This window comes from Pseudophryne corroboree, chromosome 4 (genome assembly GCF_028390025.1).
Source record: "Pseudophryne corroboree isolate aPseCor3 chromosome 4, aPseCor3.hap2, whole genome shotgun sequence".
Taxonomy (NCBI): Eukaryota; Metazoa; Chordata; class Amphibia; order Anura; family Myobatrachidae; genus Pseudophryne; species Pseudophryne corroboree.
The window spans coordinates 439,366,367-439,383,056 of NC_086447.1; the positions used below are offsets into that span (position 1 = coordinate 439,366,367).

The 16,690-nt window shown below is 44.4% G+C and overlaps 1 protein-coding gene across 2 annotated transcripts in view; it reads left to right on the forward strand.

Moving 5' to 3' along the window:
* Positions 1–16,690, forward strand: part of MRAP2 (melanocortin 2 receptor accessory protein 2) — a 212,406-nt gene that overhangs the window by 139,928 nt on the left and 55,788 nt on the right. For both annotated transcript variants that reach the window (XM_063916920.1, XM_063916919.1), the window contains exon 2: positions 5,250–5,380. In XM_063916920.1, the coding sequence (XP_063772990.1) occupies positions 5,257–5,380 (124 nt within the window). In that variant the 5' untranslated portion in view covers positions 5,250–5,256. The remainder of the gene's footprint in view (positions 1–5,249; positions 5,381–16,690) is intronic.

Below are 16,690 nucleotides of genomic sequence, written 5' to 3' on the forward strand. Positions count from 1 at the left end.
TGGACAACTGGGAAGCAGACTTCCTCAGCAGACACGATCTCCATCCAGGGGAGTGGGGACTTCATCAAGAAGTCTTTACAGAGATTGCAAGTCAGTGGGGACTTCCTCAAATAGACATGATGGCGTCACGCCTCAACAACAAGCTTCCGAGGTATTGTGCCAGGTCAAGGGACCCTCAGGCAGTAGCAGTGGACGCCCTGGTGACACCGTGGGTGTTTCAGTCGGTCTATGTGTTCCCTCCTCTTCCTCTCAAAAATATTGAGAATCATAAGACGAAGAGGAGTACAGACAATTCTAATTGTTCCAGATTGGCCTCGAAGGGCCTGGTATCCGGATCTGCAGGACATGCTCACAGAAGATCCGTGGCCTCTTCCTCTCAGAGAGGACCTGTTGCAACAGGGGCCCTGTCTGTTCCAAGACTTACCGCGGCTGCGTTTGATGGCATGGCGGTTGAACGCCGGATCCTAGCTGGGAAGGGCATTCCGGATGAAGTCATCCCTACTTTGATAAAGGCTAGGAAGGAGGTGACAGCGAAACATTATCACCGTATCTGGAGGAAGTATGTCTCTTGGTGTGAAACCAAAAATGCTCCTCCAGAAGATTTCCATCTGGGCCGTTTTCTCCACTTCCTACAGACTGGAGTGAATATGGGCCTAAAATTAGGCTCCATTAAGGTTCAGATTTCGGCCCTATCCATTTTCTTTCAGAAGGAATTGGCTTCTCTCCCAGAAGTCCAGACTTTTGTGAAGGGAGTGCTGCATATCCAGCCTCCTTTTGTGCTTCCAGAGGCACCATGGGACCTTAACGTTCCTTAAGTCTCACTGGTTTGAACCTCTTCAGAAGGTGGAATTAAAGTATCTCACTTGGAAGGTGGTCATGTTGTTGGCCTTGGCATCTGCAAGGCGAGTGTCCGAGTTGGCGGCTTTGTCACACAAAAGCCCATATCTGATTTTCCATGTGGGTAGAGCTGAGTTGCGGACTCGTCCTCAATTTCTGCCTAAGGTGGTTTCATCGTTTCATATGAACCAACCTATTGTGGTGCCTGTGGCTACCCGGGACTTGGAGGATTCCGAGTCCCTTGATGTGGTCAGGGCATTGAAAATTTATGTAGCCAGAACGGCTCGGGTTAGGAAAACAGAGGCACTGTTTGTCCTGTATGCAGCCAACAAGGCTGGCGCTCCTGCTTCTAAGCAGACTATTGCTCGCTGGATCTGAAACACGATTCAGCAGGCTCATTCTACGGCTGGATTGCCGTTACCTAATTCGGTAAAGGCCCATTCCATAAGGAAGGTGGGCTCTTCTTGGGCGGCTGCCCGGGGCGTCTCGGCATTACAGCTTTGCCGAGCGGCGACTTGGTCGGGTTCAAACACTTTTGCTAAATTCTACAAGTTTGATACCCTGGCTGATGAGGACCTCATGTTTGCTCAATCGGTGCTGCAGAGTCATCCGCACTCTCCCGCCCGTTTTGGAGCTTTGGTATAATCTCCATGGTCCTTACGGAGTCCCCAGCATCCTCTAGGACGTAAGAGAAAATAAGATTTTAAACCTACCGGTAAATCTTTTTCTCCTAGTCCGTAGAGGATGCTGGGTGCCCGTCCCAGTGCGGACAACATTCTGCAAGACTTGTATATAGTTATTGCTTGAATAAGGGTTATGTTACAGTTTTGATCAGTCTTGACTGATGCGGTTTGTTTCATACTGTTGACTGGTTCGTATATTCCGGGTTATACGGTATGGATGGTGTGGGCTGGTATGAATCTTGCCCTTAGATTAACCAAATCCTTTCCTCGTACTGTTAGTCTCCTCTGGGCACAGTTTCTCTAACTGAGGTCTGGAGGAGGGGCATAGAGGGAGGAGCCAGTGCACACCCATTCTAAAGTTCTTTATAGTGCCCATGTCTCCTGCGGAGCCCGTCTATACCCCATGGTCCTTACGGAGTCCCCAGCATCCTCTACGGACTAGGAGAAAAAGATTTACCGGTAGGTTTAAAATCTTATTATTACAGAGAACAGGATGTTGAGTAATGTTTATAGTACTTCGTCAATCAAATATTTATGGACAGATCAATAATGATTATTTGGTTATTATACATTTAGGAAGAAACATTTGTGATGATCCGCGACAAGATACCCCCTTGTTTGTGCATGGGTAACATAGTTACACACAAAATGACCACACAAGGGGGGTCAATTCAAAAAAAGACCAAATACCTATAATTATTCAGGTCGAATCACCTATAATATAGGGTTGGTGTTGCTCCCCAGAGTCAGAAAACCAAATATTCTAGAGAGAGAAAAGAAGACTCTATCTTGGGGGCACTCTTTGAAATATGACAAGGGCCAGATATACCCTCAAGTATCATTAAAATGTAACTTTTAATAGTATTTTTAAAAGAGAAATTTTTAACATATACACACACAAGTTTATTCATATACACCTTGCGATCAATTGTTTATCACAGGGGATTCAGAAAAAACACTAATTGCTCACTATGGAGCTTTTTGGTTCAAGGAACACTAATTGCTCACACACAGAAGTTTATTCATATACACCTTGCGATCAATTGTTTATCACAGGGGATTCAGAAAAAACACTAATTGCTCATTATGGAGCTTGTTTGTTCAAGGAACACTAATTGCTCACTAGGGAGCTAGTTTTTATTCATAGTTTTATATTCAGATTTTTTTTTTTTTTAAATCAATAATGGTGTCTCACTGATTAAACAACCATATCGTGAACAGGTATAAATTTACCAAGCGTCTGCTGCTATTTTCTCAAAAAACCATGTGTTATTGTATAAATTCAATAAATACTCAAATAGCGTATATACACACACAGTGTAGAGAGATACAGAATGCCCATCACATTTATATGGTATCTTATGCGCTCATTCGTAGCCCAACATGAGTATTTGTTATAAAAGAAAGAAAAAAGGGAAAGAATGAGAGAAACTGATCAGTATGCCATGGTACATTGCCTCTGCTGTCTCACCGTCATGAGCACAAACTTTTTTTGTTAGCTCAGCGGCCGGTGGATGAGAGGGCAGCGACCTTGAAATTACTGACCGGAAAAAAGATAAATGGCCTTACTGCTTTCCCTGTTAGAGCGAATGGAATGTCCTGATATTCTAGAACATTGCAGGACACTGCATCGCAATCCTGGGATGAGTGTTAACCGAAATAAGGTATAATTCCTGCCTGCTTGTTTTCAAGTGATAGCAGGGAGATGACCGGCAGTAGTTCAAGGTTAAGCTGGTGCCGTGCACATTATCACACAAAATGCAATTACCAAAAAAGCCGTTCTCCACACTGGCTTTTAACAGATATTTTTTCTAAATTAAAGTATAAGTTGGGCTGAGGAGTGGCATAGAAAATTATATGACCGCAAACCCAGTCCTGTCGCTGAGATCACTTCTCCGTCATGTACTCTGGTCACTAGGACCGGTGCAGCGGACGGCAATAGGAAAACAGCAGCGCTATGGGTATTGCTGGCCGGAAAGAAGATAAGTGGCTGTACTGCTGTCCACGTTAGAGCGGTTGCAGCGCCTTGATATCATGGGACAGAGCAAGGACGCTGCACCGCAATTCGTGGATGAGAGCTAGCTGAAACAAGGAAAAAGATTACCGTTCTGAGGGCAGCAATACTTCTGAGCGGAGCAGCTTAAGTTGGTTGTAGGACCAGTGAATCTAACTTTCACAGGGCGACATTGCCATGCTGATTCCAGCCGTGCCAAAACGCGTTTTCACCCGTAGGCTTGCTCACTTCACTGCACTGTCTGGCAGACAGTGCAGTGAAGTGAGCAAGCCTACGGGTGAAAACGCGTTTTGGCACGGCTGGAATCAGCATGGCAATGTCGCCCTGTGAAAGTTAGATTCACTGGTCCTACAACCAACTTAAGCTGCTCCGCTCAGAAGTATTGCTGCCCTCAGAACGGTAATCTTTTTCCTTGTTTCAGCTAGCTCTCATCCACGAATTGCGGTGCAGCGTCCTTGCTCTGTCCCATGATATCAAGGCGCTGCAACCGCTCTAACGTGGACAGCAGTACAGCCACTTATCTTCTTTCCGGCCAGCAATACCCATAGCGCTGCTGTTTTCCTATTGCCGTCCGCTGCACCGGTCCTAGTGACCAGAGTACATGACGGAGAAGTGATCTCAGCGACAGGACTGGGTTTGCAGTCATATAATTTTCTATGCCACTCCTCAGCCCAACTTATACTTTAATTTAGAAAAAATATCTGTTAAAAGCCAGTGTGGAGAACGGCTTTTTTGGTAATTGCATTTTGTGTGATAATGTGCACGGCACCAGCTTAACCTTGAACTACTGCCGGTCATCTCCCTGCTATCACTTGAAAACAAGCAGGCAGGAATTATACCTTATTTCGGTTAACACTCATCCCAGGATTGCGATGCAGTGTCCTGCAATGTTCTAGAATATCAGGACATTCCATTCGCTCTAACAGGGAAAGCAGTAAGGCCATTTATCTTTTTTCCGGTCAGTAATTTCAAGGTCGCTGCCCTCTCATCCACCGGCCGCTGAGCTAACAAAAAAAGTTTGTGCTCATGACGGTGAGACAGCAGAGGCAATGTACCATGGCATACTGATCAGTTTCTCTCATTCTTTCCCTTTTTTCTTTCTTTTATAACAAATACTCATGTTGGGCTACGAATGAGCGCATAAGATACCATATAAATGTGATGGGCATTCTGTATCTCTCTACACTGTGTGTGTATATACGCTATTTGAGTATTTATTGAATTTATACAATAACACATGGTTTTTTGAGAAAATAGCAGCAGACGCTTGGTAAATTTATACCTGTTCACGATATGGTTGTTTAATCAGTGAGACACCATTATTGATTTAAAAAAAAATCTGAATATAAAACTATGAATAAAAACTAGCTCCCTAGTGAGCAATTAGTGTTCCTTGAACAAACAAGCTCCATAATGAGCAATTAGTGTTTTTTCTGAATCCCCTGTGATAAACAATTGATCGCAAGGTGTATATGAATAAACTTGTGTGTGTATATGTTAAAAATTTCTCTTTTAAAAATACTATTAAAAGTTACATTTTAATGATACTTGAGGGTATATCTGGCCCTTGTCATATTTCAAAGAGTGCCCCCAAGATAGAGTCTTCTTTTCTCTCTCTAGATTATTATACATTTAGCCAGTTAATGTCTTGTTTGAAATGTATATGTTTGCTTTCAGGCATCACATGTAATATATGTTTATCCTTGTCTTTATAGGTTAGATATGTCTGAACAAAGTATAAATATTAGTAGAACATCACATAAACTGTCCAAATCTGACTACACATGGGAATATGAGTACTATGAATATGCTCCTGTGTCTTTTGAAGGATTAAAAGCGCATAAGTGTAAGTATAGGCATTTACTGTTGTTAATTTTTTTAACACATAAAAATAAAAGGTTAAACCGTAACCCATCATGGGCTGATGAGAGGGTGGGAGGTAATGTTGTGATGCAGTTTGTGTCACTACAATCTTACATTGACCAGGGGTGGACTGGCCCACAGGGATACAGAGGCCCTGCTGCCTGGGGACCCACCCCCTCCTGTAGGAATCAGGTTCCAGACTGTACTGTTACTAATCTAGTACATTATCATGCATGCACTACAGTATTCACTGTATATATTTTTCTAGGGGACCAACACTAGGCAAACCAATGTGGCGGCTGGGCACACCCCCTCTAGAGACTGGCCACCCCCTAAACATGGTCCCCTACCACTGTATTCCCCCTGTGGGCCCTACATGCCCCAGTCTGACACTGACAGTGACTACCAATGTGACCACAGTCACATGGCACTTGGGGTAGCAAGCATTGAAGCTGTGGACCACTCTTCTGATCTGTGTACTTTAAGATATCCCACCCCTTCTCCTACCTCTGTCATGACATGGTAAGAGTTGTGAACCTGTGTGACTGGCAAATGCAGATGAATGTTTAATAATGTAATTAATTTACTCTTTAAAGGGAAACTCCTATGTGTGATTGCTTTTTTAATGCGATTGTTCAAAAAACAGCAACAGGGGTACTGGCATATCTATAATGGGAGCAGGAAGTATGGTGCACACCTTTCGCCCGTAATTATATTTATACCATAATAATATACCATACTTAACTCTACCACATTGGCCGGTGCTGGCACAGCATAAGAAATCACTGGAAAAATGGTGCAACAGAGCAGCGTAGCTACCACAGGTAAAGGGAATGCAGCTACTATAGGGTCCTGAGCTGAGAGGGGCCCACCATCCCTGTCAGAGTTACATGGGTTATATACATTTTTCCCCATTGGGTGGTACATAGGGGCCCTTTTGCCTTGAGGCCTACAATATATCTAGTTATGCCCCTGGACCTACTCATTGTAATGTGGTATAAAATAAACTGGAGGGCGTTATAATGTTACATAATATGAGCTGGGGCACTGTATGTCACTGGGTACTGTGTAGCATAATGTTTACTGGCAGCCCTACAATGTGACATAACAAACTAGGGCCCAACTATGGTTCATAAAATAAACTAAGGCACTACTATGGTTCAGAAAATGGAACTAGGAATCTATTAAGGGCAGCGGAGGCTCCTACCTGCACTGCTACACAACCCTCAAGTCTGCCTTCCATTCTATCCCACGTGCTGCACTTGGCCTATCTGAACACTGCCTTGTAAGCCTGTTGTAAAGACTGTAAAGAAATGGACCAATGAGGCTAAGATGAAGCTCCAGGCCTGCTTCGACTGGACGGAATGGGGGGTCTTCGAAGCCTCGGCAACTGACCTGAATGACCTGACAGACACCGTCACATCCTACATCAGCTACTGTGAGGATATGTGTGTACCTACCAAGACTTACCACATTTACTACAACAAGAAGTCCTGGTTGAACGCCCAGCTCAGGCAACTTCGTCAGGCCAAAAAAGGAGGCCTATAGCTGTGGTGACAGAGCACTATACAACCAAACTAGGATCTCTCTGACTAAAGAAAGCAGGCTAGCAAAAGAGCGGTTCGCGGACAAGCTGACAAACGATCTCTCCACCAATAACCCCGTATCTGTATGGAAAGGAATGCAATCCATAACCAACTACAAGAAAACATTGAAGTCCACCACCATGCACCAAGACCTAGCAGACGAGCTGAACCACTTTTATTGCAGGTTCACAAAAGAAGTGCCCTGCAACCCAAACAATCACCTCTACGATGCCCCGAACACCGATGGCCAACTCCAGGCACTGCAAGTTGCCCAAGAAGAGATGGAGTCACTGTTCAAAAGGCCCAAACCCAGGAAAGCTCTGGGTCCTGATGGAGTGTCACCATTTGCCCTGAAAGCATGTGCGGGTCACCTCACCCCCATATTCACCAAGATCTTCAACAAATCGCTGGAGCTACAGAAAGTCCCTTCTTGTCTCAAAAGGTCCACAATTGTCCCGGTCCCCAAGAAACCCTCTATCGCGAACCTGAACAACCACAGGCCGATAGCACTGATGTCTGTGGTCATGAAAACATTTGAGCGTCTGGTTTTGAATCACCGGATACTGTGACTGGCCCTCAACTGGACTCCCTACAGTTCGTCTGTCTATTAAATCGATGTGTCAAGGATGCAGTCTACCTGGGCCTGCACTACATTCTACAACACCTAGACATTCCTGGTACCTACGTGAGGGTCCTGTTTGTCGATTTCAGCTCGGCCTTCAATACAATCGTCCCCAGCATCCTCCACCCCAAATTACTTTGCCCAGGGGTCCCAGAAGCTACCTGTTCCTGGATAGTAGACTTCCTGACAGATAGGACACAGGTGGTGAAGCGGGGGCATTCACCTCTCAAGCGCAGTCCATTAGTACAGGGGCCCCTCAGGGCTGTGTCCTCTAACCTCTGCTCTTCTCCCTGTACACAAATGACTGCACCTCAGAGGAGCAATCAGTAAAGATCATCAAATTTGCCGATGACACCACTGTCATCGGCCTCATCAAGGACAGGGACGAATCGGCCTATAGACGGGAAATAGATCGGTTGGCCCAATGTTTCAGCCTCAACAACCTTGAGCTCAACCCCCTAAAACCTGTTGAGATGATAGTGGACTTCAGGAAGAAGTGCACCTCTGCTAACGATTGCTGACAGTGTGGTATCGCTAGTGGATTCCTTCAAGTTCCTAGTGACCACAATCTCCCAGGACCTTAAATGGGGGTCCAATGCTGATGCCACTGTCGGGAAAGCACAGCAGAGGTTGTTCTTCCTCAGGTAACTAAGGAAGCTCACCATCCCACAGAAGCTTCTGCTTCTCTTCTACTCTGCGATTGTGGAGTCGGTACTGTGCTCATCGATACTGGTATTGTACGGCTCTGCCAGCGCGAGGGCCAGAGACAGGCTCCAAAAGGTGGTCAGTACCGCAGGGAAGATCATCGGGGCCGACCTTCCCTGTCCAGGACCTGTACCTGTTTAAAGCTAAAAAGCAGGCAAAGAAGATAGTAAAGGACCAGCTACACCCCAGCCACAGCTTGTTTAACTTGCTTTCTTTAGGCAGGCATTATAGGGCCATCCCGCCAGATCCACCAGAAGCCTCAAAAGTTTTTTTTCCCCAAGCGGTCCACCCGCTGAACTCCTGAACATTGACTGACTAGACGTACATGTAACTCACTTGTGTCCCTACGGTATTCTTATCTGTATGACTTTACTTGCCCCCTCACGACCACCACCACCTGCTTATCTGTTACCTACTTGGCTGTTGTGTAGCAAACCGAAGACAAATTCCTAGTATACACAAGTATACCTGGCCAATAAAGCTGATTCTGATTACCTGATAGTGGTAGGGGTGCTGCCGCTACCCATGTCTGCCTGAAGAGGAGAGGAGACAGTCAGCCTGTCAGCCGGGTCCTGGCACCTGAGGAATGGATCCGGCAGGAGCCGGGACCGGCGCATGTGCACTAGCGGCGACCAGACTGTGCATGCACAATCCCCCGGATTTTATGGACAGCATCGGATGCAGCCCATAGAAGTCAGCTAGGGCTGATGAGGCTGGGAGTGGCTTTCGACAGGATGCCAGTTCTCTGCTAATTGCAGCCTGTCTGGGAGGAAACACTTCCCAATGGGACTTTCTGTAGCGCCTGTGACTGACAGGTTGGATTTCCACTAGGAAGTCACAGCCAGTCACAGTGATGAAAGTGCAGTCACTGATTGCATCTGCCTTAACTGACACTGAACTGGGTGGCGGATTTTACGGGGGTGGGGGATGGGGTTGAATAGGTTGCACTCTATTCAATGAATACTTATTTTCAAAACTGGACTTTTAATTCTCAAAAATTTAACACTATAGTATCCTGTGTTCCATTTACAGTGTTAACACTTAAGCAAATGGAACTTTCAGATATAAATACATGTGTTGCAGATACATTTCTTTTTTTGCATGCAGGGTAAAATATTGGCTACTTTTGCATGTGCATGTAGCAATGTGGTTTAGCAAAGGTGGAAAGTTGCTTATTTTTATGCTTCACTTCCTTCTCAGCCTAAGGGCGGTACCCACTAGGGGGTGCTGCGGGGGTCGTCTACCACAAGAATGACAGATGTCTCTGAAAAAGACATAATTCAAAAAGCTACATGATGCTAGTGCTGGCTGCAGATCTTATCAGCCACAGCCCCCACTTCATTTCTTTTGTCATGTCATGCGATGTCACTGTGCACTCAGCCTGGCTGGCTCCAGTGCAGTGCGGCCTACTCCCCTTCTTCCCTCCCAGCCAACCATGTAGAATGCAGCTGCAGTGATGTGATAACAAAGGAGGGATGCAACTCCATCTGCCTTCAGAGTCAGACTGCACCTGCCTTACATACTGTACATGAAGTTGCTCCCACTGAACACTAAGTTGTATATATAAAGCAAAGCATAGAGTCTCACCCGGCTGTCCAGTAACCGCTCACATTCAGGACTCTGATCTATGACTGATGGCACTGGGAAATACGTGATACCCTCCCCCTCCTGGGTGCTGTTGGCAGGGCCAGATTATACATAAAACACAAACTACCTACACGGGTATAACCCCTGTAGAAAATCAGGAGCGCTGTCCGCACCAATTAAAGGAGACAATTAAAAATAATCACAATAACAAACTAATGTTGAAATAAAAAACATATAAATTATAATTTATTAACATATAATGCTGCAGCATAAATGACATATATTAAATACGTAATATGTATGTTATGAGCTCTAGTACAAGTACTCCACATACACTAATAAATTACTTAAAACTCACTATAATTCAGAGGCTTGGACTTTGATATTAATAGATTTCACAATGTCCACTGATTCAATGATGAAACTGGCTGAATTCAGCGTTTTAGACACTAATTGTATTCATGTGTCTTCAATTCATTAGTGTCCCGAAAAAATGTGTGCACACATACATTGATTCAAAATAGGTAATTACCATATATAATTGGCCTTTGTGTCACCTCCAAGATCAATTTGTTAGGACAATCCCGGTTTAAAAAACTCCCTCTGCTGGTGCTCATCCGTTAATTGCAGAATATCTGGAGAAAGTATCCACGGGAATTCATCCACAACACTCCGGCTCCCTCTGCTGGTGACTAACCGTAATTGCAGGTATACTGGCTGCTGATCGTAGCCACAAGCCGGTGATCACATCAAATGAATGGGAGGTGATCGTTACTGATGATGGTGGTCACTTCGAAAACGCGTTTCTCCGCCTTCCAAACACACTCAGCGGCTTCCTCAGTTCGAATGACCATCCTCCAAAGGATCACTTTATATAGCCACCCTCGTTTGTAATTCCCGCGGCCATTCGCGCATGCGCACTCGGACGTGCGTTCCAAGCCTCGTTTCTACTCTGCACCTTAAATAGACTCCGGTGGCCATTTTGTCACCTCCTACCAAGCCACGGGATCCAAGCCTCATTTTCACTCCCGGAAGCTGTGTCAACCTCTCTTACTTATACCATTAATAATAGCACGTCCAAGCCTCGTTTTAAGACAATAGTTATCTATATTTAGCATAATTAATTGTACTAGGCTCCAGTAAACATTTTCTACACATTGTCATATAAGACTGGTTATTAATTCCAAAAGATCCATACTTCATTTAGGATATTTTTCTCATATATACGATGTGCATAATTCCACATCCTAATAACACTACAACAATAAAAAATATATATTAAATAAAATAATAAATTAAAATATTTACTTAAATGCACATATATCAGATAATAAAGGGAAAGGGATAAATATAATTTTAATATTAATATCACATAGCCCCATCTTGTGGCTCAACTTCATAATTACAATCCCTTCATGTCACCATATAAAATACATAGTCTCCATCTCCAACTCCCAGCATCATAAGGAACTATACATTATCCCACACCTATTCAATTATGTATATGTCAGGGATATCATTTATATGCATTAAATGTCAAATCTTAAATTTTATTTAATTCAACCGAGTCATTAAGTCCCTGCGGAATCAAGGTTTTAAGATTGAATATCCAGAAAGCCTCTTTCTTGTACAGCCTTCTAAACCTATCACCTCCTCTACTGGTTATCGCCACCTGTTCAATGGCCATAATGAGTATGTTTTCACTTTTCCCCTCATCACATTCCAGAATATGGTGATATAGGTAAGTATTCCCTGCTTTCTTATCTATCTGTCTTTTATGTTCCATAAATCTAACGTGGAGTGCCCGAGTGGTGCGCCCCACGTACTGTGCTCCACACCCACACTGCAAAACATAGACAACATATGTAGATCTACAGTTCAAAAAACTTTTTATGTTAAATTTTTCTCCTGATACAAATAAAGTAAATTGTGTTGTTTTCTTTTTTGTGTGTTTGCATATTACACAATTCGTTCTTCCACACTTATGGAACCCTATTGGTGGTTTGGGTAACCATGTACTTATTTGTCCCCCTTGTACCTCTGGAGCTATAGATATTTCACATGATCTATTAAAGAAACTTGGTGCTAATGCAGATTTCAAGCTATCGGACTTCCGAAATATTACTTGTTCACTAAGCATTACATTGGAGTTCAGCATTTCATCTAACTTTAGGATAGAGGAATTCTTCTTAATAATCTTCTTGATCTCATATGCACTAGTATTATACTTTGTTACAAACATTGTTGTCCTATCCATCGTTTTCTTATTTTTCTTCCTAGAATTAATTCTAGTAGTATCTAATAGGATATCTCTTTCCAAACTGTCCACTTCTTTCAAAGCCTGATCAAGCACAGGTTTCGGATAACCCTGAGTGAGAAATGCCCCATACAGAGATTTCATCTGTTCTCTCGCTCCTTCCTTGGTGGAACAATTCCTTTTGACCCGAAGGAACTGGCCCTTCGGTATATTATCCTTCCATCGTTGTAAATGACTACTCTTATAGTGTAAATATCGATTTTGATCTACCTCTTTGACAAAAGTACTCGTTATAATGATCTCATTTTCGACCTTAAGCGCTATATCCAGAAAAGTTACCTGTGTAGGGTGGCAGTACCCCGTGAACTTTAAACCAAATTTATTACAATTCAAACTGGCAACAAATTACTCTGCTGATTCAGTGCTCCCCTCCCAAATGAAAAATAAATCGTCAATGAAACGGCCATAAAGAACCAGGCTCGCCCCGAGGTCGCCGCCCCAAACATGTTGTTCCTCGAACCGCCCCATAAATAGGTTGGCGAAGCTCGGAGCGTACCTGGTTCCCATGGCCGTCCCCCTGGTCTGTAAATAATACCGCTTATCAAAAATAAAATAATTATGCTGGAGTATAAATCTAATACTCTCCAAAATCAACCACCGCAGTTCCTCCCCTATATTAGGATCTCTTAACAAATAAAATTCCACTGCATCAATCCCCAATTGGTGCTCAATGTTAGAATAAAGTGATTCTACATCACATGTGATGAAACAATAAGTTGGCTGCCATTTAATATTTCTAATCAAGTTTAAGAAGTGTGTAGTGTCCTTAATGTGTGATTTTAGTTCAACAACATATCCCTGTAAAAAACTATCTATAAAAAAGGATAAATTACTGGTCAGTGAATCCACCCCCGCGATAATGGGTCTTCCCGGTGGATTTATTAGAGTTTTATGCACTTTAGGTAAGCAATAATATGTAGGAATTACAGGATTATCACAAAACAAAAAACATTGAGTTTCTCTGGATATAGCGCCCAAATCAAATGCCCTATTCAACAAAATTTTAAGTTCTTTCTGAAACTGGGCGGTGGGATTGTGGGACATTCTTGAATACAGGTGGACGTTGTCCAGTTGTCTATTGGCCTCAGCCAAATACATCACTGTATCCATTACCACAATCCCACCGCCCTTATCAGCTTGTTTAATAGTCAAGGAGGGATCACCTTTCAAAGTTTTAAGAGCTGATCGTTCCTGAGTACTCAAATTATCCTTTAACGATTGTTTCTCTGATTTCTGGCACATCTCCCTAAATTGCTCTAATGTTGACTTATAGAAGCTCTCAATATAGGGCCCTCTGTACGTCAACGGGTAAAACTCAGATTTGTTTTTAAATTTAGTAGTTTCATTACCATCAAATATTTTAATGTAATCATCTTTATTCGAATTATTCGCTGATTCACCTGCCAAGGATTCCAATATATTTACTATTGCTTGGTCATCTTGATCCAATATAATAGGGATACCTTCATTACCTTTTTTCTTCATATTTTTAATCGCGAAATATCGCTTCCTACTCAGGGTCCTGATGTATCTATTAAGGTCAACTAATAATTCGAATAGGTTGGGTTTTTGGGCGGGGGCAAAATGTAAGCCCTTCTCAAGTATATGGGGCAGTTGTCCAGGAGCCCCCACTGCAGCAAATATTGCCCCTACCTGGCCGTTTGTGCAGTGCGCGATTCGTGGGTAGAAAGGAAGCAGGGCCTAATGCCATGACGTGCCCGTCCCAAGAGACGTGCTGAAGCCTAGCCAGACTGTAACAGCAGGTAGTGTCTCTCTCCCTCTCACCCCTTTCTCTATTGCACCCCTCTCTCTCCCTCTCTTTTGCACCCTTCTCTCTCTCCTTTTCTCTATTGCACCCCCTCTCTCCCTTTCTTTATCACACCCCTCTCTCTATTGCACCCCTCTCTCCCTCTTTTGCACCCCCCTCTCTCTCTATTGCACCCCCCCTCTCTATTGCATCCATCTCTCTATTGTACCCCTCTCCTCTATTGCACCCCTCTCTTGACTCACCGTCTTTCTCTCCCTGATGCTCACTCTTCCTGACGTGCTCTTTCTCTTTCAGTATATCTCTCCCTGACACTCTCTGTTTCTCTCTGGTACCCTCTCTCTCCTGCTCACTTTGTCTCTGCCCTCTTGCTCCCGTATTTGTCCCTCTCTATCCTCCTTTCTTTGTCTCTCCTTCTTTCTCTGACACTCTCTCCCTCTCTGTCTCCTTCCCTGACACCCCCTCCCCTTCCCTCTCTTTCTTGCTCCACTCTCCCTTGCTTTCTCCCACTGTTTCTTCCCTCTCTCTCTCTTGCTGGCTCTCCCTCTCTTTTTGACACGTCTCTCTTACTCTATTGCTCCCCTCTTTCTCTTCCCTTCTCTCTCCCTCTGACACCCTCATTCTTTCTGGGTGGTCTTCAGTATGCCGGCTGTCGGGATCCCGGCGCACAGTATACCGGCGCCGGAATCCCGACAGCCGGCATACCGACCCCACTGGAGGGAGAATAAACGCGCGCCACCGTGCCCGCAGCGTGGTGAGCGCAGCAAGTCCGCAAGGGGCTCATTTGCACTCGCCACACTGTCGGTAAACCGGCGGTCGGGCAGCCGGCGCCGGTATGCTGGTCGCCGGGAGCCTGACCGCCGGCATACCGTACTACACCTATTCTTTCTCTCTCCCCTCTCATCCTTCTCTCTTTTTCTCCATCACCCTCTCCCTCTATTGCTCCTCTCTCTCCCTGACACCCTCTCTCTATTGCTCTCCCCTCTCCTTCATTCCCTCTTTCCGACACCCTCTCTCTCTTGCTCCCTGCGCCCTCTCTTTCACTTCCCTCTCTCTCTCTCTCCTTGACACCCTCTCTCTATCGCTGTCCTATCTATTTCTCTCGGTCCCTCTTTCCCCGATGCCCTCTCTCTCTTGCTCCCTGCCCCCCCCCTCTCCCTCTGGTACCTTAATTCTTTCTCTCTCTCCTCTCATCCTTCTCTATCTTTCTCCATCACTCTCTCCCGCTATTGCTCCTCTCTCTCTCTCCCCCTGACACCCACTCTCTATCGCTCTCTCCTCTGTTTCTCTCATTCCCACTTTCCCTGACACCCTCTCTCTGTCTTGCTCCAAGCCACCCCTCCCTCTGACAGTGTCTTTCTCTGTTGTTGTTGTTTTTTTTGCTTGTTTCTCTCTCTGAAACCCCCTTTTTCTATCTCGCTCTTCTCTCTTTCTCCTTGATACATTCCCTCGCTTCCCCTCTTTCTTTCTCTATCCCTGACACCATTCTTTTTGTCTCACTCCTCTCACTCTCTTTCCTGTGCCCCTAAGGGTTAAAGTAGTGACAGCGGTGGGATGCAGAGTCCGTTTTATTGGTGGGGACCCCCACTACCCTTAATCTGTCCGTGGCCATTGGCTTGGTCTGGGTGCCTCCCTTTTGCCGTGGAGATACCCCAAGTGGCAGTCTGCTGGGTGAAAATGGAACCTGCTTATTCTCAGTGTGTGCTTGTGCAATGCTGAATAATAGGTCAACTATAGTAGAGATCTAATGAGTGTGATTGTCTCACTTATTTGCAGCACCTCTTCCATACTGTATACCCCATATTGTTGTGTACGAAACCTTTTTATCAATTCATGCCTCCCTCATTTGCTGTTTTATAAAAAGAGTTTAATATAATTTGCTTGAAAGTTACATCATTTTTATTCATTGTACTTTAAATCTACCCACTTTTCATTTTAACACTCTGTGGATCTCTCTCTGTAGTTCACACTGACACTTTAACACAAAACAGGTACACTACGGCATTAAAGAGGATGACACCTAGATATGTTCTCTCTACAAATGATGTTTCCAGGATTCCTTACAAAGCGAGCATGAATTGTATTTTATATAACACATATACCAGATATTTAATATGTGATGAAGTATTTTGTGCACTAAATACAAATATTCAAGACAATATATAGGAAACAATAAGAACACTATTGCATTTGGGGCACTAATGTGTGGCATATGATGTATTGGGGGAACATATGTGTGGCATATTACTATCCAGTGCCGTAACTAGGCATTTTAGCGCTGTGTGCAAGAAACAACATTGGCGCGCCCCCCCCCCCCCCATGTAAGATAGGGTCAGTGCGCGCTGTAGGCGTGCGAAAAATATATAGGGGCGTGGCTTCATGGGGATGGGGCATGGCCACAAAATAATAGCAATTCATACTACGGTGCACAGTAGTCTACATTATTCAAATTACGCTGCACAGTAGCGCCACTACACCAGGTAGAGCCCCTTTTATACATTACAGCAGACAGCGTCCCCCTTTTTACACATTACAGCAGACAGTCTCCCTTTTAACACATTGCGGCAGCCAGTCCCCCTTTTTACACATTGCGGTAGACAGCATCCCCTTTTTTACACATTACAGCAGACAGCGTCCCCTTTTTTAACATTACGGCAGACAGCGTCTCCTTTTTAAACATTACAGCAGACAGCGTCCCCGTTTTTAAACAT